At 46.2% G+C, this 26,007-nt stretch overlaps 1 protein-coding gene across 2 annotated transcripts in view; it reads right to left on the bottom strand.

Annotated features, from left to right (window-relative positions):
- Positions 1-530: 530 nt before the first annotated feature.
- KCNK10 (potassium two pore domain channel subfamily K member 10) overlaps positions 531-26,007 on the bottom strand; it is a 130,625-nt gene continuing 105,148 nt past the window's right edge. For both annotated transcript variants that reach the window (XM_027572774.2, XM_027572775.2), the window contains 3 exons: positions 11,878-12,064; positions 7,284-7,426; positions 531-5,168 (listed from right to left, as the gene is read on the bottom strand). In XM_027572774.2, coding sequence (XP_027428575.1) covers positions 4,548-5,168; positions 7,284-7,426; positions 11,878-12,064 — 951 coding nt within the window. In that variant the 3' untranslated portion in view covers positions 531-4,547. The remainder of the gene's footprint in view (positions 5,169-7,283; positions 7,427-11,877; positions 12,065-26,007) is intronic.

Here is a 26,007-nt window from a genome sequence, read left to right as displayed (position 1 = left end):
CAGAGACCGGAAAAGCAATCCTGGGTTTTTTCCTCATTTTTTTTAGAGAGTCTCTGCACATTTGTTTGTTGTCCTCTGCCTTACCTGTGGTTCAGAAACCATGGTATACATTGGATGGTCTACATTCTTACCCAATCCAATGAGTATAAATCTGCCCCACCCAGATTCTGGCCACATTCTCACTAGTCCCCAAAACCAAGCACACAAATAGATGAGCAGCATTGACTCAGCCAGGAAATGACATCCTCTCAGGGAGGTAAGGGGGTGGTTTGCTAATGTCTAGCACAACTAGGACTTTCAACATCGAATGGTCCCCATGGAACCCAGAGCAGCCATTTCCAGTGTGTGTGTGTGTGTGTGTGTGTGTGTGTGTGTGTGTGTGTGTGTGAGAGAGAGAGAGAGAGAGAGACATATCTGTCTATAATATATGAATTCATGAAGTAATCAAAGGGAAACTTTACCACAATTGACTGCAAATAGCAACAGCTTAAAATTCTTTAAATAGTCTTAACACCATGCAAAAAATGCCCGTGTAGCCTGAGCCCTCTGGGTGACCGTGTGCTGTAAGGGAACATAGTGTGAGCCTACACAGGGCATGATTCTAATTTGGACACCAGGCTCCCAAATACATCTGGTCTCCATTAATTACCAGAAAGCAAATCCCAAAGGGCAGGAGACTAAGCTCTCCTCTTAGCCTAAAATGAGGGGGCCCGCTAGTCAGTATACACAAACCCAGCTAATACCGTTCTTAATGAATTTCACAAACTCATAGACCAGGGGAGATTTGGTCAGAGAATTGCAGAACTAAAAGGGACCTTGATGATTATCTGTGTTCAACCCCCTTGGTGTGCCGATGAGGTAACAGAGAAGCTTAGGGACCGAGGTGCCCACGCTCACAGGCTGGGACAGGGAAGCACGGACAAATAGTCCCTGTTGCCTCACCTGTAGGCCAGGGACACTCCTAGCCACACACATATCAGGGCCCTACCCCAAAAGTGGTAAGTTTCTAAGTTCACTATTGGGTTAGGACTGGGTATGGAGCTACAGTCTCCAAATGGTCCCCCAGCTGTCCCCAGTAAACCTCCAGATCTATTAGGGAAGAAAAAAATGGGTACCCAATTACCAGGTGAAGCAAGAGACACCACCACCCACTGAAGATACGGAACATGTGCTCTTCCCGTGCGCAAAATCAAGGCATTGATTCCAGGTTTATGGCAGGGTGCGGATGTGTGTATAGGGGCAGGGCTGTGCTGATGTGCGTTTAGAATTTGCAGCAGCTTTGCCACGTGCTATTTGCTACGTGTTATTTGGCCCCATCTTAAAAGGGTACCATTCACACAACTTCATAACAACTGGACTCCCCCCAAATCTTAGCTTGTACACACTAAGAGGAGTCCAAGCTCGTATTCCTTCTCAGCTTCTCCTTTGGAGAGTATGTTATAGTTTGTCCAATACTTCCCACATATTTAATGGATCAATCTCCATAGAGGGAGGGCTCTTCTTGGATTTCATTCGTCAGGGCTTTGGCCCCCTCTGTACTCAGGGAACAGGTTATGTTGGATATTTTCCCACTCTCAGCCAAGGGCTATTTTTGATTCCTCTGTATTACTGTGATTTGACTCCTTTGGGGAAGCGTCTATGCACACACCACCTGTTCCATTTGGTAGAATGTGCAGCTTAGTGCTTTGAATTGTTTTATTCCTGCTGTATACGGAGTTCCTGCAAGGTAAGCAAGTAAAGTGCAAAAGAGTGCTTTCAAAGGACATTTTTAACAATACAGAAAGGGCGCCATACAGCATTCCCAAAACCCAAACCGAAATAAGGTATAATTGTCTGTAAGGGTAACACTTTAGGTCATGTTTACACAAAGACTTCATACCCTCTTGGTAATAGAGATCTTCTCCCCACCTCTGTATGTCGTGTCCATGAAACTAAAAAGACACACATGCACACAAACACACACATACACATACCACACACACACGCACAAGAGTGCATGACATGGACATTATAGCAAAGTCAAAAGCAGACTTTGGTCAGACAGCCTTTGAATACCAGCTCTACCACCTTCTTGCTGTGTGCCATTGGGTAAGTTACTCAGCTTCCCTGAGCCTCCATGTCCTCATCTGTGTAATGGGTTTGCCAACACTTCCCGTAGAGGGCTGCTATGAGGTTTCAGTGAGCTAACACCCATAAAGTGCCTGATCTAGTGCTTGGCCCAGGGAAACCACTGGATAAATAACAAGGAAGCCCCTCGGCCAGATTTGTCTGTAGGGTCTAGAATTTTTAACACATGACTATAAAGAAGGTAACGAGTAATACAGGGCGGAAACGCAAACGAATGAGATCAATGGATAGTTTAATCGGGATGCTTTTAACTTGTCAGAAGAATAGAGAAAGTCCCAGATATCTACCACTCAAAACACATCTTGTCAGGCTGGAAAGACTCTCACAGTAAGAGCAGTGCCCGCACCTGCATAAACATCGTTTCCGCGTCTGTTAATATGTCGCGTCTGTTAATATGTGGACACAGGATGTCACCAGTGAGCCATGGTTCCAGCCCAGTGGAGGTGTTAAACCAAATCTACAGTGGACAGGAAGGGCCTCGTGAAAGCTGATTCTTATTTGGCTCCTTCTCAAAAGCAATGCCAGAACTCTCGCTAGAGCCTAGGAGGTTGGGGGAAGGGAAGGCGGAGCCACGTGCGCTCCAGGCGAGGGAGAGCTGTGCATTTTTGGGAAACGGGCAGGAAGAGGTCTGCCCTGGTACCACCGGTCAAGGATGTGGTGGGTATAATTTTCCCCAGAAGTCAGAAAGCGTTAGATTATTTCAGGAAGTCTCTGCTAGTCTTGTGATCTTTCGATAAATCCGCTCTGTGTGTTCATCTTGTGAAATCTCCAAAAGGTGGCGCTGAGCCCGGGTGGTGGGGGGGGCATCACTAGCAACTTCCTGGGGTTGCCAGGTCCATATGCTTAAGAGCGTGGTCCAAACAGCTACGTCTGAACCATCGATAGCCAGCCAATTATGCAAGGGACTGAGGCACACACAGGATGGTGAGCCTAGCACCTATTTTGCCCTCTCTGATTAAAAAATCCATTTAAAATCTTCTCCAAACTTGACTAGCCCCTCCCCCACTTTCCTTCACTGACCGTTCTAACCTCCTGAAACAATAGTGTTGCTATTGTTGGCCTTGGAACAATCATGCTGGTCTTCCAATTTTAGGGAATAGCAGGTTCGAGACAAAGAAACAAGCAAGGAAAAGAAGTGATGCTTTCAAAATAAGGAACACCCAAACATAAAAGTGGAATGTTGTAAATACTTCTTTTAAGCATTAGTTTTTAAATGGCATTAATGGCACTTAAGCTGCAAGCAATTAAAACAATTCAATTTTCTTGTACAAGAGTTGGTTGGGGGATTTTTTTCTTTTGTTTGGAGATAGCAAGATTGGACCTCGTCACTATGTCTACCGTAAGACACCCAAAGGGACAAAAAGCCCTGAGATGGAATGATGCCATGGTCCTCCTTGGTATGTCTCAGACATGCAGGATGTCTATTTTTATAAAAATTTAGGATCAGCTAGACAGAACAGCAAGCCACTGGCATCATGCAAGGCAATCATTTTGGTATTTTTTCCCCCTCTTATCAAAACAAGTTATAACCGAAGTTCCACTAGAAAAGTGAACATGGACATTTCAAAACCAGTTTATTTTCACCACTGCACCCACTGAGGAAAATGCATGATTTTTGCCTGTAACCATGCAGCGAATGAGGTTGAGTTTTCGCCAATGCTTGCAAGTTCATTTGTCATTTGTCGATAGACAAAATTCAGTAGGCTTCTGTCATTGGTTAAGGTGATATCCACAGTGTGATGCATTTGTGATTTTTTTTTTCTTTTGTAATGAGGAAAGCAATTGCACCTTTTAATACGTGTGCTCTGATCTGTTTCCCACAAATTCCACATGCTCCCGGGTCCCATGGACACTCATTTGGAGCTTAGAAAGACTAGGTGTGCACTGAAGGATGTGTATCAAAATTCAAGCTCAGAGCAACATGCCACAATGTCAGCTCGAACCCTCATTGCAGGTACTAGTTCATCCCCCATCCGGTTCCCTTCTGTGTGTGTGCATATCTCTAACGGTAGGGTCAGGAAACGAGGCTCCATGTAAAAGACACTCCTGTTCCTGCCAGAAGGCTGGTCTAAGGAATAGCTGCCCTTTCTCCACGCCAGGCCTGGGCGGCGCCACACTGGGGGCACAGCGCCGTCCCACACCTGCCCTTAACTTTTGTGGCCACGACCTCTTGCGTGTGCGAACACTCCCGGCATGTCCCGCGGTTCCTGTCGGAAGTGCGGTCGTTATTCTTTGATTCCTTTTGGCAGAGCGATCTTTCTCCATCGTTTATGGCACAGTGAAATATAGTCTTCAATGCTATGTAATTTCGGACTAACGAGAAGTCTGTTTAAGGCACGTGTCTCAGGGTGAATATAAAAAAAAAAACCACACACACACACACACACAAAACGCTTGGTCAAGTCCTAGGTCCTCAGCATTTAGTTTCTGTCTTCAAGTAATGCATTGTTCTCAAGTTCCCTGTCTTTGGTGTCCGTGGGGACCATTCCGTTCTCCATCCCGGCCTGCTGCTGGACGCACTCGGTCAGCATGGCGGTGCTGGAGTGGTCCGAGTTACACATCTTCTCCGTCTCCTCCTCCTTCTTCTCTTCGTCCAGGGAGTAATTCCGGAAGGTCTTGTAGATTTTGTGAACGTCCTCGGGCAAGGTCTTTTTGAGGTCCTTGTTTTTCCTCTTGGTGAGTTTGGAGGTGGACCCAAACTTGTTGATGATGTTGTCCTCGGAGGCCCCCTGCCCGTGTTTGTTCAGCTGCTCGGAACCCTTGAGGCGCAGGTTGTTGGGCCGGTTGTTGATGCTCTCCTGGGATGAGGCCTTGAAGCGGCCCGTGTCCAGAGCGGCGAAGACAGAGCGCTTCTCTGGGGAGAGCATGTCCAGCGAGTGGGCCCTTTGGTCCAGGCCCAGGCGCCGGCGCTCCATGCTGCGGATGGTGGCCGCCCGCTGCAGCTTGTCGTGGATCTCCACGCTGAGCCGCCGCCGCGTCTCTCGGAACTCGGCCGTCACGTTGGCCTTCCACTCGGCCGCGTGGGCCTTGATTTCACCGACCTGGCCGGGAGACAGGAGAGCAAGGGCACGCTGAGAAAGTTGTCCCTGCCTCGGGCCCCCCAGCCCTCCCGGCGCCCACAGCCCTTGAGTGTCCCGATGGGAAGGCTGGCTCCGGGGAGGCCAGGGGGTGGGGGAGCCCATGCCCGGGTGGGGATGCTACCTCTGCCCTAAAGACCCATCTCAAATTGGCTCCTGGCTCCTGTGGCTCGGGGGGCACTCCTGCTAGAGAACCCGGCAGGAGCCTGAGATGTGGAGGTGGTGACCGAATGGGAGGAGGACGGCCTTCTGCGGCAGAGGTCGCTATCTAGAGTTGGCCAGGCTTGGGTTCACATTATGCGTCCACCCCTTTTTTAGTTGAATGGCCTCATTCCTCCGGCGTAACTGGGGTGATCATATCAAGCTCACGGAGTTCTTAGTGTTACGCGAGACAGAGACATGCACTCGGGCACAAAGCAGAGGTGCAACCTGGCCTTGGCCCTTCTCTGTTCCTCCAATGCTTCTGTCTGCGTAGGGTGAACAACCCGTCCCAGTTAGACGGGGACTGTCCTGGTTGTGGAACAGAACGTCCTGTGTCTTAGGTACCCCTGCAGTCCTGGGCAAACTGGGAGTGCTGCTCACCCTGAATCTGGGCCACACTACGGTCGAGTGCCATCCGGCTTACCCTGCTTTAAGAAGACCCTCCAGGGCATCTGGGAGCCAAACTTCCCTGGTCATGTTTGCGAAAGCCCACAGAACATTCCTCCTCAGAATGCATGAGGATCGATATCAGGTTTCTTGGCTCTCATCCAGCACGGCCAACAGCACTAGTCCCGTGTTTTCTAGACAAGCCCCTCAGAAGTCTGCATTTTTGCGTTTAGGAAAGTCGATATTTATATAGTTAACTTTCTCTTTCACTACAGCTGACTTTCAGCAGGTCAGTTAGCCATCTGGGGAACCACACTGGAGATTGCATTGACTGGATTGCATTGCCAGTGTTTCTCTAAGCCAGGAAAATTAACCCTGGGGCCCGGGAATGCGATGGGAAATGTTCCCATTCGGCAACTTTGTCCTGGGGCCTTCTATACAGAACGTCTGTCTGCCAGCAAGCGAGCAGTCACCTTCCAGGAGACTCTCCCTCTTTCTATTTCTTTGTTTCTTTTAATCTCCCTCCCACTTGTTAGCTCTTTTCCTCCTCTTCTCTTGCCCTCCTTTTCAGTTCTTTTCCTCTCTTCCTAGAAGAACTACATGGACATTTTTTTTTTTTAAATCACAAGATCTACCTTCCCCTCTTCTGTCTTTTCTTGCTTTTGTGTAGGTTTTCACACACATTCACCCAAGGGAGAAAAGGCTGCATATCCCTGGACATGAGGCTGGTTTTGTTTCCATAGATCTGACAACCAGGAGGGGATAAAGGTGAAAAGGGACCCCTTGTGTTCGCTTCCCCACAGCTGGTCACTGTTGGAGGACTTCAGTCTCAGAGAATCGAGGAGTCCTTGTATTCTACTGCATTTCCATATAGACCCCATCCTTCTCAAGCTTTTTACAAACTTTCTCAGCCTCTCCCACATATATGCACACCTCCCTCAACCACGGTCTACCCCTGCTGACCACTGCTATTTTTTAAAAATCATTCTGGGGTGCCTGGGAGGTTCAGTCGGTTAAGCATCCGACTCTTGGTTTCGGCTCAGGTCACAATCTCAGGGTCCTGGGATCCAGCCCTGCATTGGGCTCCGGGCTCAGCAGGGAGTCTGCTTGAGATTCTCTCCCTCTCTCTCTCTCTCTCTCTCTCTCTCTCTCTCTCTGTCCCTCCCCCCACTCAGGCTGGCTCTCTCTCCCTCTCTAAAGATAAAAAAAAAATTTTTTTTAAATAATAAAAAAACAAAAAGTCGTTGTTTACTAGTCCTTCCAGGATCTGTGGGCTGATGAGTCCTCAGATGTTCTCACCTGCCAAAAAAGGACCCAAAAATAACCGCTATTCCACTGAACTTGGCTTTTAGATAATGATTCAAAAAGAGGAAGCCATAGGGGCCCTCCACGTATTAAGAAACCCTCCAGCCCATAAAATAGAGACAGGTCATTCTTGACATGAATTCATCGGATCTCAGAAACATTTATAGAATTTGGAAGGGGTCCTACCTCTTCCTTTGTCTTCTTGGATAGAACCCGTAGCCAGTCTCCGATCATACTGAGGACAGCTGCAAAGTAGGCCAGGCCAACAAGGATCCAAAACCACACTAGGGGCTTATACCACTCCCGGTAATTGATGCCGGCGTTTCCCCCTGAAAACAACCAAACGTTACTGTAACCAGGGTCTAGCATTTGGTCTTTGCAGAACAAACATATTCTAGTCCATGTAGCAGAGATGTCATCCCATCCCCATCTGATACTCAGCTGTTAGGCCTGCTGTATACAAGAGGCGACAGGCAAGGGAGGGCAAGGAAAAGATGGGTCCCTTCCCTAAAGGAGCCTGACTCGTGGCTTAACTTCTTTGATTCTTGACCACTAACCATAATACCCATAACAAAAAAGTGTCCGTGGCCAACTTGGTCCACCTCTGCTCAACCGGGGCTTGACAATGAATGACGTGAGCTAGAGGACAAGAGATCAGGCCCAGCTGTCGATTGTCTTCTTGAAGTTCTTTAAGTGCAATAAAAATAAAAGATCAGTAATCCCCAATGGCTTGGAATTCTTGGCACCATTTCCTCCTTAACACACGCATTTACTAAGAGCGGACTGGATGTGTGGAAGTAAAATTAGACCTAATGGCCTTCTTGAGACTTTGATCCTGGCAGCAGTGATTTAACACTAACCGAGGGATGGTGTTTACATGATGCTAATCCAAAAGGTCAACTAGACTGAGTAATTAGAATCACCGTGCTAGAACTAAAAGGCCAGTGAGTCCAATCCCTTTATTTCATACGTAGGGATTACAGTAGAAATCCATCAGATCCAATCGGCCAGCTGCCCGATTGCATTGACCGGCTGTTGTGCTAAAAGGACCAGTCATTTATTGCAAATAATTAGCCTACTTATTCTAGGCCTCCTACAGGCGCTACCAAAGGTAGCCGTGCAAAACAGGCTCCAAGCCCAGCCCCCTTCCCTAAGGAAGTGAGGAAGTAACTGACATCAGCCTGGCTCTCACTCTGTGAGACACTGTTGCCCAGCGAGGCAGGCCCGCGGTCATTTCTAAGACGACCGACATTGGCGATGTATGGGTAATTACGGGACTACGCGATGAGTGATTACTAGTCTTTCCCACTGGGTCGTGGCTGTAACCTCATCTAGCGCCACTGAATCCACACTGAGTTCTTACGGTATCAGTAATACCTCCCAAACGCAGCTGGGCAGGCACTGTGGCCGGGGGCTCCTCTCAGTGAGACCAGCGCAACCCACAAGGTCCCAAATTAAATGGCCACTGCCATCTCTTAAAATTAGAATTCCAAACACCACTAATGGGCTGTGTGGCCTGCCCCCTTCGGTCTGGTTTAGCTGCCTTTGTTCCACCCCCCCCCCCTTTAGGCAACGCTCCCCCGCAGCTTCCTCTAGGATACTACTGGAGTTCCTGCCACAATGCGTGGTTTTTGCGGTTCATTCTGTCTCTGCACGAGAAGGGGGCAGCTTTCTCCTTGGGGCTAAGAGGAAATAATCATCTTAGCAAGTCGCCGCCACCCAAAAAAGCTTGTCACTAGGGGGCGCTAGCGAACAACGCAATAAACACCCTTCGGCTCTTTATCGATGGCTGGTCTGGAATTCAGAGCTCTGTGCGCGCTCTCAGTCAGGGTTTCCAAAATGCAAAATGCTGTGATGTTGTTAGGCTGTCCTGACGTGAGTCGGCTACGAAATAAACCAGCACTTAATCCTGCATGGTGATCAATGTTCCAATTATACTTCTGGAAGGGTTGATGCCATGTTCAATCACAGCAATCATCAACTCTCTTTAATGTACCTTTTTTTTAAAGGATCTGGTATCCTTCCCCATTGCTCTTAGAGTGTTGCCCAAAAGGTTGTGACAAACTTTCAGGCTTTTAAGGCGTGCATTCTTCAGACCAGTCTATGTAAGCTCTGGAAATCAGAGCTTCGAAGGGCCTGGTCTAATTGCAGTCAGCACTGTGAATTATAAGAGATACCTGTCCATGGAGACCTCAGGACAAACAAAATCAGGCTCTGTAATCAACAGCAAATAAGGGAATTAAAACAGGGCCAGGCCTGTGACTGTGGAGGTCACGCCCTTTCTAGGTAAGTAAAGATAAAGGTCAAGTGCAAGTTTGTACTACATGCCCTCAATCCACAGTGGGTAATTAGAACAAATAATCAATTAAAATCATTGGCAGCACCCCTTGAAGCACCAGAGTCCCAGCTCATTTTGTCCTTGCTCCCCCCCACCCAAGGAGGAGCAGCAACCAGCTGGGCAGTGCTCCCTAACAAGTGAGGTCCTCGTGGGTGAAAGGGTAAAGAATGTGGATGTCCTTTCTTCTCTCCCGTCCATGGTGAAGAGCAGGGGCCCACTTCCCGTGCATTTATGCGTCACAGTGTTAAATAAATCACATGTGTCCTTTCCTGGGTTATCTTTAACTTTTTTACTTAGAACCAACATAAGCAAAATCATTTAGGTTGGCCAACTATATTCGTCTAAGATCTAAATAAGTCAGAGCTACCTTTCCTCACCTTTTTAATAAAGCTCTAAATCAAGTCCATTGCACAGGCCAACCGAGAACATCCATGTGCATTAAATCGGGGGCTCCTTTTATTTTACTTTTTATTTTTTGGTCCTTCAATCAATGTTGTTTTATAAAATGTAAGTCATATTGTTTTTTTTACAGATTCATCATCACTTCTCAATTAACATGAAGGCCTGGATTCAGTAATGTTAACCAAAACAGATAGTAGATAGTTATACATTGACTCTAATTTGAATAGGCTATAACAGTTTTTGTTTTAGAAGATAATATCACAATGTATAACATTAAACTTTTAAATATTCAATCATGTTATTGTCAAATGGCATCAATTTTTTTTTTTTTTTTAGTGACAAGCTTCCCTGCATTTTCTTACATGGTATAATTAGATGCAAACAAATAATCTGAATTCAAATTAAAAATTTAAACTCTTTGCTGATCACGAAATAAATAAATTTTAAATTTTATATCCCAAGGCTCTATTTGTGCCCCCAGATTAAGAGATTAACAGGCCGAGTCAAGCAGGTGTTTAGAGAGAAGGGCTCGTTGCAAGTGTCCTCTGTAACAGACTGTGGCAGATGGCCCAGGGCTGCCACAGGGCACTCTTGAAGCACAACCCAGTGCAAACTATGCTCTGGGGGAACTTGAAGAAGTTTGTGAAATAGTCCCAATAGTTCTCTGTGGTTTCCCTCCAGAGTGGCAGTCCTCCGCTCAGAAGGCGCCAGGTGACTCCCCACACAAGGTGAGAGGCACAGTGGCTGAGCACTGGGGTGGGGTCCCAGACCCCTAGCTTTTTTAATCACTCTGACTTTGCAGTGCTCAGTCCTTAGGCAGGAAAAAGGAAGGAAAAAATAAAAACTGCTATTTTACAAACTGGACTTCAGTCTTCATCTGCCCAGTTGGAACAGCTAGGAGACCACCCTCCTGGTTATCACTGTCAGAATGAATGTGGACGCACCCATGCGTCTTTTGAAGAGCCCTCAATATCCCCTCCAGAATATCCTGTTTTCCAGATTTCCAGATCCCTGTCCCCCTTGTGAGTGCCATACTCCATGAAGTAACCAAGGCACCAGGATCATGTGCCAAATAAAGGACAGTCTGCAAGCTCAGCCTGCAAATGTCCAGGCTGCTGCTTAACCAGGAGCTGGTCAAGAACACGCACACGCACACACGCACTCACACTCACAATGCACATGCATCACCCAAACATTTTGAGCTCAGGACAGAGTTGTTTAATCAAAGCGTTCACTTCTCAGAGTAGAAAATGATCAGTTGTCGGACCCCGGACCCTGTAGAACCATCCCTTAGGAAAGGGAAGGATGGCGTCCTCTCTTCCTGCCTTCCTACTACATTCTGGGAAAGCCATTCATGTAAGAAACCAGATCTCATTTCATTTTCAGGCTCCCTGTCCCTAGATGAAATTGATGGCCGTTTCCTTTTGCTTCTCTAAACATAGTTCATTGGCATCTATCTTCACAATGAAGGATATTGTTTCCATATATATTCATGCAGAATCCGTTATAATATTGTACTCCCTTGGGACAGTTCTCAGCTCCTGGTAGTCAACTGAGTCCTAAGTCTTGTGTCAGGGCATGCCCGGGATAACTTTTGCAGGGAACACAGTCCTCCCCTGGGCAGCCTCAGGAACTCTAACCTACAGGTCGCTGCAGGCCAAGCTTTATGCTAATCTCTCCAGAGGTTCATATTTGCCACTTGCTAATACAGCCTTTATCAATTGATTCAAGGAGCTTTAATGCAAATCAGAAGTCCAACATTCAATGAGAAATTCATTTCACTCATGCATAATTCATAGAATAATAAGGGCAATGAGCATCCTGGTAAGGAAGAGGCTGGCTTTCATTTCACAGCAGAATCTGCTGCTTTTTACATTATGTGGGACCGTGGGCTTGAAATGAGTCCACACAGCAGCAGGGACACTGAGCCATTTTCATTAGCTTCTCCCACAACATGGTTTCTCACGGTTTTGAAAAGCATTATCAACAGCCTCTTTTCCCTGCTGGGGCCCTGGTGACTGGGATGCCCAGGGTGCTTACCTGCCACAAAATCACCAAAGCCCACCGTGGTGAGGGTGACCACCACAAAGTAAATGGACTCCAAGGTGGTCCACCCCTCGATATATTTGAAAATGACAGCGGGAATCGTCACAAATACAATACAGCCGGCCAAGATGAACAGGATGGTTGAGATGACCCGGATCTTGGTCTGGCTCACTTGCTTTTTCTGGGAACAGCAAAGGAGAAAGATAGGCAAGTCAGCTTCATCACCCTGGATTCAGAAGACAGAGGCAGAGGAAGAATGTATTATGCCAGTGGACTTTCACCTTTTGTCAGTCATGGGCAGCTTTGGGACATTCTGATGAAGGCTATGGGCCCTCTCCTAGAAAAATGCACGCACAGAAATTTTCAGATGCTCTAGGTGGTTCTCAGACCCAGTGAAGCCTGTTCGTGGAGCTCAAGAAACCCTGCTTAGGTCATGTCTTGAATGTCCTTTGTGTGGTTCCATGACTGCAGCCCAAATGCTGATTCTAACTTCCTCACTAGCACAAACACAATGATTCCCCAAGAAGGGCTTGCTGACAATTCTCACGTGGTATTATTGACCCTTCTCCTGGAGGGTGCAGGTTTGGAGCTCTTTCCACAACGGTAGATATGGACCTGGCACCTAGTTCCCCTTGTATCAGTGGGAATGTGTTGGAAAAAAACAAAACAACAACAACAACAACAAAACCAAAGACAAAAAAAACAAAAACAAAAACAAAAAAACAGCTGACCTGAAACAGACTAAAATGTTCAGATGACAAGAAAAACAGCCACCCCCATATACATTTGAGACAGACTCTAGCTTCTTCACCTTCCTTCCCTGCTGAAGTTGTACACTTATAACATACTTTTCTTTTAAAACATACATGTTTGAGCCAGCGCTGCGGTGTGTTCGGGCTGTGTTATCCACTGGGGACAGACAAGAGTCCAAGTCAGAATGACAGGCTACTGTCTAAAATGATCAGCTTCGTTTCAGGCCATCTTCTGAAGGAGCCAGTCAAGAGATGAAAGCATTTAGATTGGGAATTAGACAGATGTCACCCAAAGGAATGGTGCCTATGGAGTCCAGATGTGGACCGGGAACCTACCTGGTATTCCCCTTGAACGCATTCAAGACAACACTGGCATTGCCTCTGAGCTGAATAATCCTTAAGGTCTTCTCAAAGTTCCCAGGACAGGCATGTAAACTGTCCTCAGGGGGCCCTAGCACCATAGCCCGACCAAAACCACATACATCAGAGTGACTGGGCCTTTCCACATCGCCTAGATTGATTTTCTGCAAAAATACACCCCATGTGGGGCATTGGATATAGGAAATCCTTACCATGTGCTCTGTTTTCTATTCATTGCCTTCCGGTGAATTAGAAGGCAGAGAACCTCAGAGCGTACAGAGACCTTTGCATTCATACGCTTCAACAGAAGCCAAGAGGGGTTGAGAGACTAGCATAAAATGATTTTGCTAATTAGAGCCAAGGCCCAGATTAGAATTCTGATGTGACTAACTCCCAGCCCAGTGCTTACTGATAGAACCAGACTTCAAGTTACTCCACAATTTCCCAGCTCACACAAAGTCGCCAGAGTCCCGCCCCCACCAGCCCCCTCATAACAAAATCAACCAGACTAACCCCCATGAAGAACAACAGGCTGTCCTGCTTCCCTTCTGGAAAGGAAGACGGAGAATAAAAAATTGTTACTGTGCAATGTGTCCAGGAATTCCTAAGCTTCGGTCATAAGCAGTGACACCTCTGCCATGTGTCCCCAGGACAGAGATGGTCAAGAGAGTGTCTTCTAAGGTCAACCACGTGGATCAACTGTGGAAATGCTGGTCAAGAAGATGACTAGGTTCCCCTCCCTTCCATCCCCTTCTCCCCGACTATGGGAGAAACGTCGGTGCAGCTTGTTTACTGGAAAGTTCCAGGGATGCGGGAGCTGAAAAAGGGGAAAGGATGCTGTCGGCCTCTCTTCACACCTCAGAAACATTCAGTCCCACCTGCCTTGGGTCCCGGTCCCAGGTATGTTCAACACAACAAAATGGAGGACTCAGTTCAACGAACAAGAACAGGGATAGTGGAGAACATTTATTTGCATGCATCTAAATCAGCACTACGTACACCCCCATTCTGAGATCAATATAGTCCCTAAAAATACACAGGAAAACCTAAGGAAATACAATCCTTCTTTATGAAAAGCAGTCGTGTGCTCTTACTCCCAAAAGGGCACTCGGTATATAAAGTGGGAATGGGGAAAAATTATTTGATCCATGCTTTTATACAGTCCCCTCCTCATCTCTTCAGAAAAGCCATCTGAAAAAAAAAAGTGATAATTTACTGATATTGCTGAAACTGCAAATGAAAATTCCAATTCTTTTTCTCATGAAAGTATCATGACAAGATGAATCACCTGAGAATCACGGGAATATCTTACCCATTCCATGAATTTCCAGCCTGGATATTATAGCAGGACTTGGTGAAGGCAGTTGAGCCCCTCTGAGAATCCAGGAACATATTTATTACTAGCCTAGTTTTGTTTATAGACACGTATGAAAATCCAAACCCCAAAAGGAGACTTCACCATAGATCATTAAATTAATTTAATTGCTGGCAACGGGAACATCATTCTCCCCCTCCTCTATAAACTGTCCTCCTCAAACGCATAATGAAATTAAATGTTTCTGAGACACTTGTTAAGTCATAAATTAGGATGTGAATACAACTGCAATCCAAATGAGGCTGCGGTTGCCAAAGGAGGGCTTGCAAGTACGTAGGAAGCTGGAGACATTCCCGGGCTCCCTGCGGTGGACAGACGGGATGCCGGTACAGGACAGGACCTATTTGGTGGCAGGGAGGGAGCTAGGTAACAAAGGCGAAATAATGGTGTCTAAAGCGCATTATCTCTTGGAGAGTTTATCAGCCAGGTAAACATTTCACCACCGCTCACCTCAGCGCCCAAGGCAAGCCTCGGCTGTTTCTTGCAGACAACCTAGGATGATGCTCAGTGAATGCTTGGAAAATTCAATCATTGGGGTATTTTAGGGACTTAAGAACTCAAATGTCTTACGTGGTGTGTCTGTGTGTGTGTGTGTGTGTGTGTAAATGTGTATACCCATACTTCACTGTAAAAGGAAGAGGTGTGGACATAAGGTTTTAGCAATATCTATTATTCTGGTTACCCATGTTTTTGCTGCCCTCTAGATATTAAAACAGAACAAAAACAGTTACCTTAACTAAACACTTTTTCAACATGGAACTACACACTATCTTCCACATCATCCAGTGATCTTTGGGCTTCTCCTCCCCATTAGCCCTGCAACTGCACACTACCACTTGTAAAAGGGTGTTTAGGAAGTTGGAGTTTAAGGGTAGACTGCCTGAGATGCATCCCACCCCCACTGCTATGTGGTTGGGTGACCTCAGGCAAGTTTCTCAACCTCTCTGTCCATCAGTTTCTTCCTTTATAAAATGGACATCGAGAATCCACCTCACAGGATTGTTTGGAAGATTAAATAAGTGTGTAAAAGCTTCACACACTGCTGGCTAAGTGCTCAGGGATTGTTAATGATTATCTTTTAATGTGAAAGTTCAAATCTTTTCTCAGATGTGGACAGTCCCAGATTTAATGCTGTCCTTAACTACTGAGGAATGCTCCCTCGTGTCTGGCTTAAGATAATCTTCGTTTCGCTTCAGGAAGTCACTGTTAGTTGTCCCTTCCTGGATACGTTATCTCATATAATTACCTCATTGTTAATGAGAAAAAGGTCCTCATTCTCTCTTGATTCTTCTGTGTTGGCTCTGGGTTGAGCTCTCACACAGTTTCAGCTCACAATCTTGAAAACTTTCTTCTTTGCCTTTCCATTAATTTCCCCCTAGTTCTTCATCATCCTTCTAGGACTGCCAAGAATTGCAGATAAAGTTTGCGATGTCAGGAACCAGGTACAGAGAGGCACATACCTAGCTTTCCTTGCCCCCCTCCCCCACCTCCCCACCTCTCTGCCACGTATGGACATGAGCTGTCTTTCCACAGAGGGGCTGCTAAGCAAAATCACACTGCTTATTTACCAGTAAGCAGAGCAGCTAGCAAAACGCTTAGTGAGAGCCCAGGTCCGACTGAGCTGATGTGTTCTTGGGCTAACAAAATTGTTATCTGGGAAGAGATGGTTTGATACAATATTTGGGCAGGAGAGACAAGATGGTTGTGCACATCTGTCCAAATCTTGTTTTCACACTTTGTTGATTAGAATAAACGACGTGTTCTTTCCTTCTTATGCAAATAGCATTATGCAAAACTATTTCCTGCCTCCCAGTTGGCACTAACTGCAGGAATTTTCAAAGAACTCAAAACCTACCTCCTGTAGAGTTCATTTTGTTGTCACGACTCTTTGTGCAATTATTCCAAAGAGCAAAACAAACTTCACAAACAGAGAGCGGAAGAGCCAGGTCTAAGAGCTCTGCTTTGAGAGAGGGATGTACATGCTGACAACCCTAGGAGTGTTTACTTGTTTCAGACCTCGGAGGACTAAGCCACATGTCCAATTCTCATTAAGCAAAATGCCCTCTCTGTGGTTGCCTCCTTCCACAATCTTATTTTAGAGGAGTATATTTCTATTCATTTGCGGGTTGGTTCTTTATTTCATTTTTGCCCCTTTAATGCCCATTCTCCTTTTCACTTTTATGTGATTTCTTAGAATTCTGAGATTAGCAACCCAGATTGTTGTGTCTGGCTGAGGAAATTGCTTCTTCGTTGTGATTTTTAGCCAGGACACTGGAGATAATAAGAATACTGCAATAAAAAAAGTCTTGGACAGGAGCTAGACGTGCAGAGCTCTACTTTTGGTCTGGTTTGGTTTGGTTTGTTGAAATGCAAACACATCACCATGGTGATACAATTGAACTGAGAATAATTTCTCAAAATGGAAAGATAATAGGAACTGCCTCACAGAAGAATTGACTTTATTTTCTGATATTATTATGTTTGCCACAAAGATTTCTTTTAAAAAGGTGCAGTTCCAACAAATAGTTTGAACATCACAGTGAATAGCTATGTAGCACAGCAATTCTATAAACTACGAAGAGAGCTTGTAAACACCATTTGCCTATAATCTCCATGGCAGAGACACTGTAAACACACATTAGTGAGAATCACGCAGCAAAATCTCCATGGAGCCTATGGAAAAATGTCCTCCTCAAAAGCTGAAGACACAAAATGTATTTTGTTTCCATTCAGCTCGATAGCTAAAATCACACACACACAAAGTTTTATCTGAGCCACACTGAAGCATCTCATAGATTATTGGCCAGTTCAGGGCTTTGCTGGTATCACCATGCAAAGTTTTTGAAAAAGCTTTTGGTAGATACAATTAAATCGTTTTTATCACTGAGATGCCAATGTAGGTACGCCTGGGATGGAGAAAAGATCCACAAATAATAAAAATTCGAAGCTGTTCCACTCCAGGAACACTTTCATTAAAATCTTTGAAAGTTTTCTCTTCTAAAATTCAGTGGCTTCTAATATCTGGAGATAATACTCGACCGGAACACAAGAGTTTGCGCTCAAGATACAACCAATTAATTCACTTGGCCCATAATTTTTAAGGATCCTTTACATATCAGGGGCTGTTCTGGTTGCAAGGGACATAGCAGTTAAAAAAGAGAGCAAAGTTCCTTCCACATGTACAGGAAGTCTAGTGGGTGAGGCGGAGTGGCAACCTCTGGGTCTTTGGCTGAAAGCAGTCTTTGTGGCGCTGCCCATGGTGCCCAGCCCTGCTCTAGCTATTGAAGGCAAAGTGTAGTACCCAATGACATCCCACTGATTAAAAATATCACCTGGGAGAGAAGAAACAAATATTCTCGTAGCTCTGGTATGTGGGATACAAAAGCATGCCAACTATAATGGACGATCTTTGGATTTCTGTTAGTTAAGCATTCAGAAACTGTGTCCCAGGGATTGGAACAACTCAGAGGCAATCACACCAATGTAGGAAACACCCATACGTAACCTTGGCTGAAGAATGGCCCTTCTCTTCAGCTGTAGTTCGGAAAACAAGCCCATGGGAAGGAGAGGAGGATGGGCACACCTTCTGATGAGCCACTTCAACAGAATAACTCCTGACAACCCCGATAGATGCCCTACCTAGCTGCTCACCTATCCAAATTCTAAATTTACTTCACCCAGATTTTAGTAGCACAGGGAACAATGCCTCCACCCCAAAATGCCCTCCCACCATCATATACACAAGCATACAATAATAATACTACAGTAACAAGGCTACAGACACCTAAAGCTGCCTCCCTCTTCTCCTCCCCCGGCTAACAGGGTTCAAGGTCATAGTTCATTGGCCAAGCAAGCCACATTAGCCAGAGAAACAAGATCCCACCCCAGTGCTTCTTTCTTGTGCAGGGAGTTTCCCTGCACATGCCCTCTCTCCAGCCTTACTCTGACCCAGGAACTGAGCATTCTGCCTCTTCCTCTCCCTTCCTTTTGGGAACAAGCTGACCTCCTGAAGTGGCCTCATGATCTCCTGTCTAATTCTGGGTCTGTCATTAAGAAATCCATTTTTCCACAGATATAAACCATATTCTCCAGTGTTGAGAAAATATAGTAATACTAGGCTTCAGTGCATCATCTCCTTTGTCTTACTTCTCAAGCAGTTTATACCTGGGGTGGAAAAAAAGAGATGCTATTTATTTGGCTCCTTTGAAGACCCCCATCATCTCCATTCTCCTCCCCACAGTCCTCCTGGTACCATGGTCTTTTATGTTAGTGACGGCTCAATAATTACTCCACAATGAAGGAGAGAAAGAGTCCAGTAGGTCCAGTGGGGCAAGTTCTCCTCAATGGAAGGTGAGTTCCCTTCTTTAGACTGCAGCCCCCTCCTCCCCCCACCAAGGAGGAACACATATAATGAAAGCAGAAAGGGGAGAAATTACAGTGGGTCTCCTACTGAGAAGCCTGTCCTAGAAGGAGATGAGGAATGGGGGAAGTCATTAAGGAAGGCCAGGCCCTGGCTGGGGCTCTCTGAAGGGGCAGGAACCTTCCACAGGGACAAGACAGGCTGAGGGATGGAGCTGGGAAAGCAACAGTCATAATGCAGCCACATAACACACTGAGTGAAGTAAACGGTTCACTGGGGATTATCGAGGAGCTTTGACTCTTCTTCGTCCTTCCTGGCCATCTCCAAGCCACGTCCCTGCTCACTGGAACCAGCGTCCAAGGGTGGGAGAGAAGAAAGCCTTCATAGGCCCCCATCCCTCCATTCTCAGCTAAGAGTAGCTCAGAGAGCAGGCCCTTGTGAGCTTCTGGTGGGCTGCCCAGAATGCCTGTCTACATGCCCAGGAATCAAGGCTAGTGACAAAGAAGCATGCATTTTCTGTGGCCTACTATTTATCTTGCCTGTTAGAAGATTTGGAGAAAGCCCCCATGATCAGCCCGATTCAGGTCAATACCTTAAAAATGCACGTGGGTATCATTGAGTCAATACCTGTGCAAATCCCTGGGTTTTACTGGGGATGCAGTAAGCAATCCCCTCCCCAAGAGTCACACCATGCCTTTCCTTCTTTCTAGACAAACACCTTCTGATGAAAGCACACAGGGATGGTCACCCTCATAAAACTATAGACAATAATGAAATAGGCATTAAGAAATTATATGGGGGGGGGCGCCTGGGTGGCTGAGTCATTAAGCGTCTGCCTTCGGCTCAGGTCATGATCCCAGGATCCTGGGATCGAGCCCCACATTGGGCTCCCCGCTCCACGGGAAGCCTGCTTCTCCTTCTCCCACTCCCCCTGCTTGTGTTCCCTCTCTTGCTGTGTCTTTCTCTGTCAAATAAATAAATAAAATCTTTAAAAAAAAAAGAAATTATATGGGGAAAAGATGGCAACTAGAAGAGAAAGAGGCAAGGTGAAGCAAGAAAAAAAATAAGAAAGTCTATGAGAAAGATGAGCACATATGAGAAAAAGACTTTGAGCACACAAAGCAGAAAAGAGGCCATGGTCTGAGGGCCTAGAATTTTCCTGGAGGTACAAGAGGGCTGCCCAGACAGATAGAAAGCAAATGGAGAGAAGACAGAAAGAGATATGCTATGCGATTTCTAGTTAGACTGGGAACGGAGAAGTTTAAAGAAGAATGAAACAGAACGTCATAGAAAATCGCTCAGAAATTAATCCCAAACTAGGAAGCCCTGCATTGAGGCAACTTGATAGAGACATCCAGATCAGACAAGATTTCTTCAGCAGAAAATTTTCCAAGCTGTGAATGAAGTTGAATTCTATAACTTTTCTACTCTTTTCATTCAATAAGTATTTATCGTGCACCTACTGAGCTAAAGTCACTGATGAGCAAAACAGAACAGCCCTCCTCCGTACAGAGGCTGAGGCATGCCAGCGACTCACTCTCCCAGCCTCCCCAGTGCAAAGACTGAAGCTTGCAGTCCAGGCTCCCCCAACCACAGAGACATAAGTCAGACTCTGACCCAGACACTAGTGAGACAGGTGACAGGCATGGTCTTGGACTATCCCTTCTACGGTCTTCTGTGTGTTTCACTCTTTTCTTTCTTGTCAGTATCCCGAAGGCTATCCCTAAGTGAGGAGCAAAGATTCTCAGAGGCATCCTTGCAGTACTACTTTCCTCTCTCCCCCAGACTCGATAAGTCTGGGCTAGGGTCAGGGACAGAGAGCAGGCAGAATGGCCATTCAGCTGGAGAGGAAAGAAGGGTGGAAGGGACAGCCTCTTCCTAGGGTCTTCCAAGTGGCATTAGCAGAACCTGCTGTCTGGAGGGCCAGGGGCAGAGAGGAAGGAATTAGACGCAGAGCCCTCCTCTAGCATGGGCAAAACTCCCTCAGCACCTGTGCCTGGCCCACCTCACAGGAGTCCTGGCTCCCCCTAAGTCTCCTGAACAGAGATTGGGGGACATGGACACTAAACAGGGTGGGGGCCCGGAAAGAGAACCTTGCCCCAAATCAAGGTGGAACTGGACAGCACTAGATGGAAGCTTCCATGGGGACAGTGAGGTGGCAGGCAGCAGGGGACACACCATCGATAAGGAAGCAGGGACTGTGTGGGTTCCATCCTGGGGCTGGTGACCACAACGATGGGATCATAACCTATTTCCAGGGGCAATCACAAGGGTGGTTCTAGTGACAGCATCTAGGGCCTAGAATCACTGGGGTCAGCATGGCCAGCTTCTATCTATGCCAGTCAGAAATGGCAGTGGTTCCTTCCAGAACCAGTTCTGCGGCATGATTTGGGTCATTGTTCTTGGCTGGGTACCTCCCAAGTCTGGGTCTCTATCCAGCCCAGGGACTCAGTAGCTATCTGATATCCTTAAAAAAAGATTTTTTTTTCTGTTTAAATTATCCATTATTTGGTTTCTCTTGAATCAGCTAAGCTGCCTGCTTGCAGCTGCCTCTCCTGGCGGTCAGGGTAAGCTGGCCTCAGCCTCTTGCAGACAGGTCAGGGACATGGCCCCAAGGGGTCCCCATGACAGGCGGAGAACTCTGAACTCCAAGATCAGCCCGAACTAGAACGTGACGTGATATATAACTGCGTGGGCAATCTCTCCGACATTTCTAAGTCTTCAGAGAAGTCTTGTCAGAAATGACAGCTAGTTCCAGCTGTAGTGTGGAAGGGGCTGCAAGCACTCCCAGGATGGAGAGTTAGAGAGAGAGCAGTATCAGACTCTGGGTCAGCTGAGCAGAGGATCTGGCACCTGCCGGAGGGGGCCAGCAGCACTACCCAGAGAGGCTGCTGGTCAGAGCAGAGCCTGGCCACCCAGACAAGTGAATGGGGAAGACACAAGCTGTGGCCAGGACTGACATGGCCACACATCAGTGATGGCCCCCACAGGCACCAGAGGGCAGAGGACCCCGGGGAGGGGGGCCATGGTGGGGCCTGCTGCGTGCCAGTGTAGCGGCATTTGGGCTAACGATGCAAAGAGAAAAGATTCAGAAGCACAATTATCGACGTGTGAATGGTAGATCTCTTTGGACAATGGGTTTCCACGTGATTTTATTTTCTTCTTTGTACTCTGTTCTCCAAAGTCTCTACAACGGCCATGTTGTCTTTGTCATCTTTGCAATGAGGGAAAAGGACAGGGGAAGGCTGGAAGGGAGAGGGGCGAGGAGGAGAAAAGGGAGAGAGGCAACAGAGACGGTGCTCCTGACCGCTGCATGGCTCCCTTGAGAAGTCACACCGACGTCTTTGACAAGGCAGCTTGTCTTCATTTGAGAAAGAGATGATGGCCATGCCCTTGAGGGAAAACTGGAAGAGAGAAGGAGTCATCCATACTCCCCACAGGAAAGTGAAGAGATGGGCCTTGTCTAAGCCTTCAGAATCCCAGGGACAATTTGCCAACAGTGGCGGTGGCAGCCACGAGGACGTGGCCTTGTTTCAAGGCGGCAATTGCATCCTGCTTGCTGCCCCACCACCTCCTCGTCCCACAGAACGTGGCCACCCCCTTCCTGAGCAGAAGTGCCAGGGAGCTGCGCTGCTGGCAAGCATCGGCTGGCCCTCCCCATCTTGTCTATAATTCCAGCTATTTTTGCCGCTTACTCTCTAAAGAGAGTGAATCGTTTCCTGGTACCCACAGTCCCGTTTCATGTTTCTGTTCTGTCTGCTAGGACGTTCTTCCCCTTTCTATGCTTGTCAAACTCCTGTTGGCTCCTCAGAACAAAAGTCTACTATTGCCTCCAGCAGGAAGCCCTCTGCCTTCTGGCTAGAGGGACCTGTCCTCCCCTGGCTGTGTCTGTTCCCAGTGCGCCTCCCGCGCCATCGATGGACCCTCGCGTGCAGCATTTGCTGTCTACCTACATGTGTGTCTCCCTGTCTTTGCATCAAATACGCAATGCATCTTTCTACACTTGTTCCCTCTTTTTTAACACCTAGGGAAAATAGAAGAGCAATTGTTTAAGGTAAGCTAATGAACAAAGGACATAAGATAAAACTGTTCTTCCAGCAAGAGATAGACTGTCAGGAGTTTGTAATATCGGATGCTAGAAGGGGTATATATTACAGAGAGACCCAGGCAATGGACATACACACACATCACACGGTACACATTTGTTGGCTGGAACTGAATATTAATAGCACAGAACTGCCTCAGTGGGAGAGTCCTGACTATTTGAACATGGCTATTTACACAAGGATAGAAATTATATGTGTGTATTCCTGAAATTACATAGGAGCTCCTGGGAAGGTTTTTTGTTGTTTTTTTTTTTTTTCTTATAACCCCATTCAGAGTATAACACCGTAGGAGGTGACTGGAAAATCTGTGCGGTGTTTGTGGTTGCTGCACCGAGGGGCTCTCCTGGCATGTGGCAGGAGGGGGTGAGAATGTTCAGACATCCTGTCTGCAAGAGCCAGTGCCACCGACCAGACAATAATCCCAAATTCAGTGTGAGTTTTGACTATCCCACTGAGAAAAATTCATGTTTATACTTACCTGACCTGGGAACTTAACTCCCTTTTACATATAAATACACACATACACACACACAAACACAATTTTTTCAGCATAATTTCAACATAGGCTGGATTTTACAAGAATATGACTCCAACGTACATTGCAAGAAGGTTGAATTTTGACTAATTGGAACCCTGCCGAGAATTGTTCTCCCTTTTGAAAAAGGACATCACTGACGGGGGGGGACGTCCATCCCCTGTGGCACCTTTGTCACTGGTAGGACACACCTGAACTGACCCACGTCTGGAGCGACTGCATTCGACACATGGATGGAATGTGACCAAGTGCCTATGATTAAAGCGTGTTATTTTATTCTAAATGCCCTACCTTTTATCTCTCCTTCACATTGCAGCTAGAAAGCAGTATTGAAATTTGCAAAATTAGATGTGTAGATCAGTTGCACTCTCCATGAGACTGATTTCAATGTGGTAAATGGACACGAAGGAATATTTGCTATAAAAGAGGGTGTTGGGTATTACAAGGTTGAGAACCCCTGGAGAAAAGTAAACTGTACATCGTATTCGAGGTTGACTTGAAAAGTCTGTAGAATTATACTTACAGGTATTGCCTGATGAGACGAAAGTCCCTGGTACATAAATAATCATATGCCATGTGCAATAAGCATCATGAGAGGACAGGTCACCTACTGGACCACCTGTCCATCAAAATAATTGCACTTCAAAGGTTAAGACTGGGACATCTTTTTTTTCATTGACATTTATTTGCACACAACGCTACTTTTGGTTTCAAGGTCATTTTCCATATCAAAATGTATGTCAATGCTCCTTCATTCACTCATCAGGTATGGATTACATGCTCTTTGGGTGCCAGGTGCTAGAGACTGTGATGAAGAAGCAGTCAGAATGGGGCCTCACAGCTGATGGGGACTGCCTGAAGCACCGTAAATACCCCATGCAAAAATCCGAAGATGAGACCGTGCCACGTTCAGTGCAGACACATGCCCTTTGGAGTCCCCCCGTGGAAGCGGAGATATCACCCCCAAATACAACCATCAAGGACCTCACTCCAAGAAAGAACTCTAATTTTTTTTTTAATTTGGATATGAACTTTTCACAAAATACGGTTAGTCAGTTCATCTTTTTGTTACTTCCCTAATAATAAAAGAAGAATTTGAATTCAAGATATTTCTAGAAATATTATTAGTGCATGCATATCACATGCATTAAAGGCATGTGATCATTTTTTAAAAAATAGAAAAGGGATAGGAAGCAACGTGCCCATTTTTCAGGCAGGAGGAATCTCAACAACCCTCAAACACCCCCCCCCCATAGTGGCTCCCAGAAGCAGGTATCACTTGTTTATATGGCCATCTGGACAGGTCCTCTTCCTCCTCTTCCCTGGAGAAAAGATTCACAGGCCTCCAAAGGAAGATAAAAGAGAAATATACCTCGTAGAAATACAGAATCAAAAGCAACAGAGGCAAGAAGCAAACAGCAATGTCAGAAAAAGGATGAAAGCCAAAGAAAGTGGTAAGACCACTGCGAGAACACCATATGGCATTGATAGATCTGCATTTTATTTTAAATGTTGATATTTGCTTTCTTGTTATCTTTGGTGCCAACTCTGTTACAGTACTCAGTAAAATTCATCTTTAAAAAATCACACAGAAGCTCTCTGTACTCTATTCTCAAAATCATACATCAATTCCTATCCTTTTTTTAACTGCGTGCTATATCACTACTAATTGTTCAAACTAAACTGCAGAGCGGTGTTAAATTGCAAGGGAAATCCTGTTGACTGATATGAGATGCCCAACACATTTGTTTGTGCCTACTCAGCAGGAAGAGGTAAACAGGTGTGGGGGTGTGGATAGGTAGACAGCCAAATAAAAAGGCTCACGTAGAAAGACTGTGGATGTTTCTGTTAAATTCACTTCTGCTGGGAGCACCTGGGAGGCTCAGTCAGTTAAGCGTCCGACTTGTGATCTCAGCTCAGGTCTTGATCTCAGTGTTGTGAGTTCAAGCCATGCATTGGGCTCCATGCTGGGCATGGAGCCTTCTTAAAAAATAAATAAATAAAACAAAACAAAATAAAATAAAATAGTTCACTTCTGCCAAGGAATGGGAACAACTAACGGAGGGGACCTTGCTCCATCTAAGTGGAGCCACAGCGGTAAGCACATAAGATCTGAACATGAGAGACAGGGTGTGAGTGCAGCAAAACCCATCTTGCAGGGGTCCCTTTTAATATTTGGGGGTCAGGTGTATTTTGGGAAGAAAGTCTGGGAACATTTGATGCTTTATAAAAATATGAACTGGCCCTTGTGTTTCAAGATCTAGTGAGAGCACACACAAGCTGAGAGGCAATCAGCACGTAGCTAAAATAAATTCTTTTTCATTCTTTGACTTTTCCTTTTACTAGAATCTATATGCATGATGGGACATCACGGATACCTCTGCATATACATTTGCATTAAGTGCAACCAGTGATGCAGAGCACAACCTCCCCCCTCACTCAGAACAGCAGGGGCATGCTCAGAACTTCTATATTCTTCTTTCTCTGAATCATGGCCAAGGCATCTTTTCTTTGTAGGACAATGACTGACAATGAGCTTTGTCCCAGACCCAAGCCCTCCTGCCCATCAGATTCCCTCTGTTACTGCTGCTTCCTGAACTCCTCCAGCCCATGCACTCCTAAGACCACTCCCAAGA

This window comes from Zalophus californianus, chromosome 6 (genome assembly GCF_009762305.2).
Source record: "Zalophus californianus isolate mZalCal1 chromosome 6, mZalCal1.pri.v2, whole genome shotgun sequence".
Taxonomy (NCBI): domain Eukaryota; kingdom Metazoa; phylum Chordata; class Mammalia; order Carnivora; family Otariidae; genus Zalophus; species Zalophus californianus.
The sequence above is the reverse complement of the archived record's forward strand: the minus strand, read 5'-3'. Positions and strand labels throughout refer to the sequence as shown.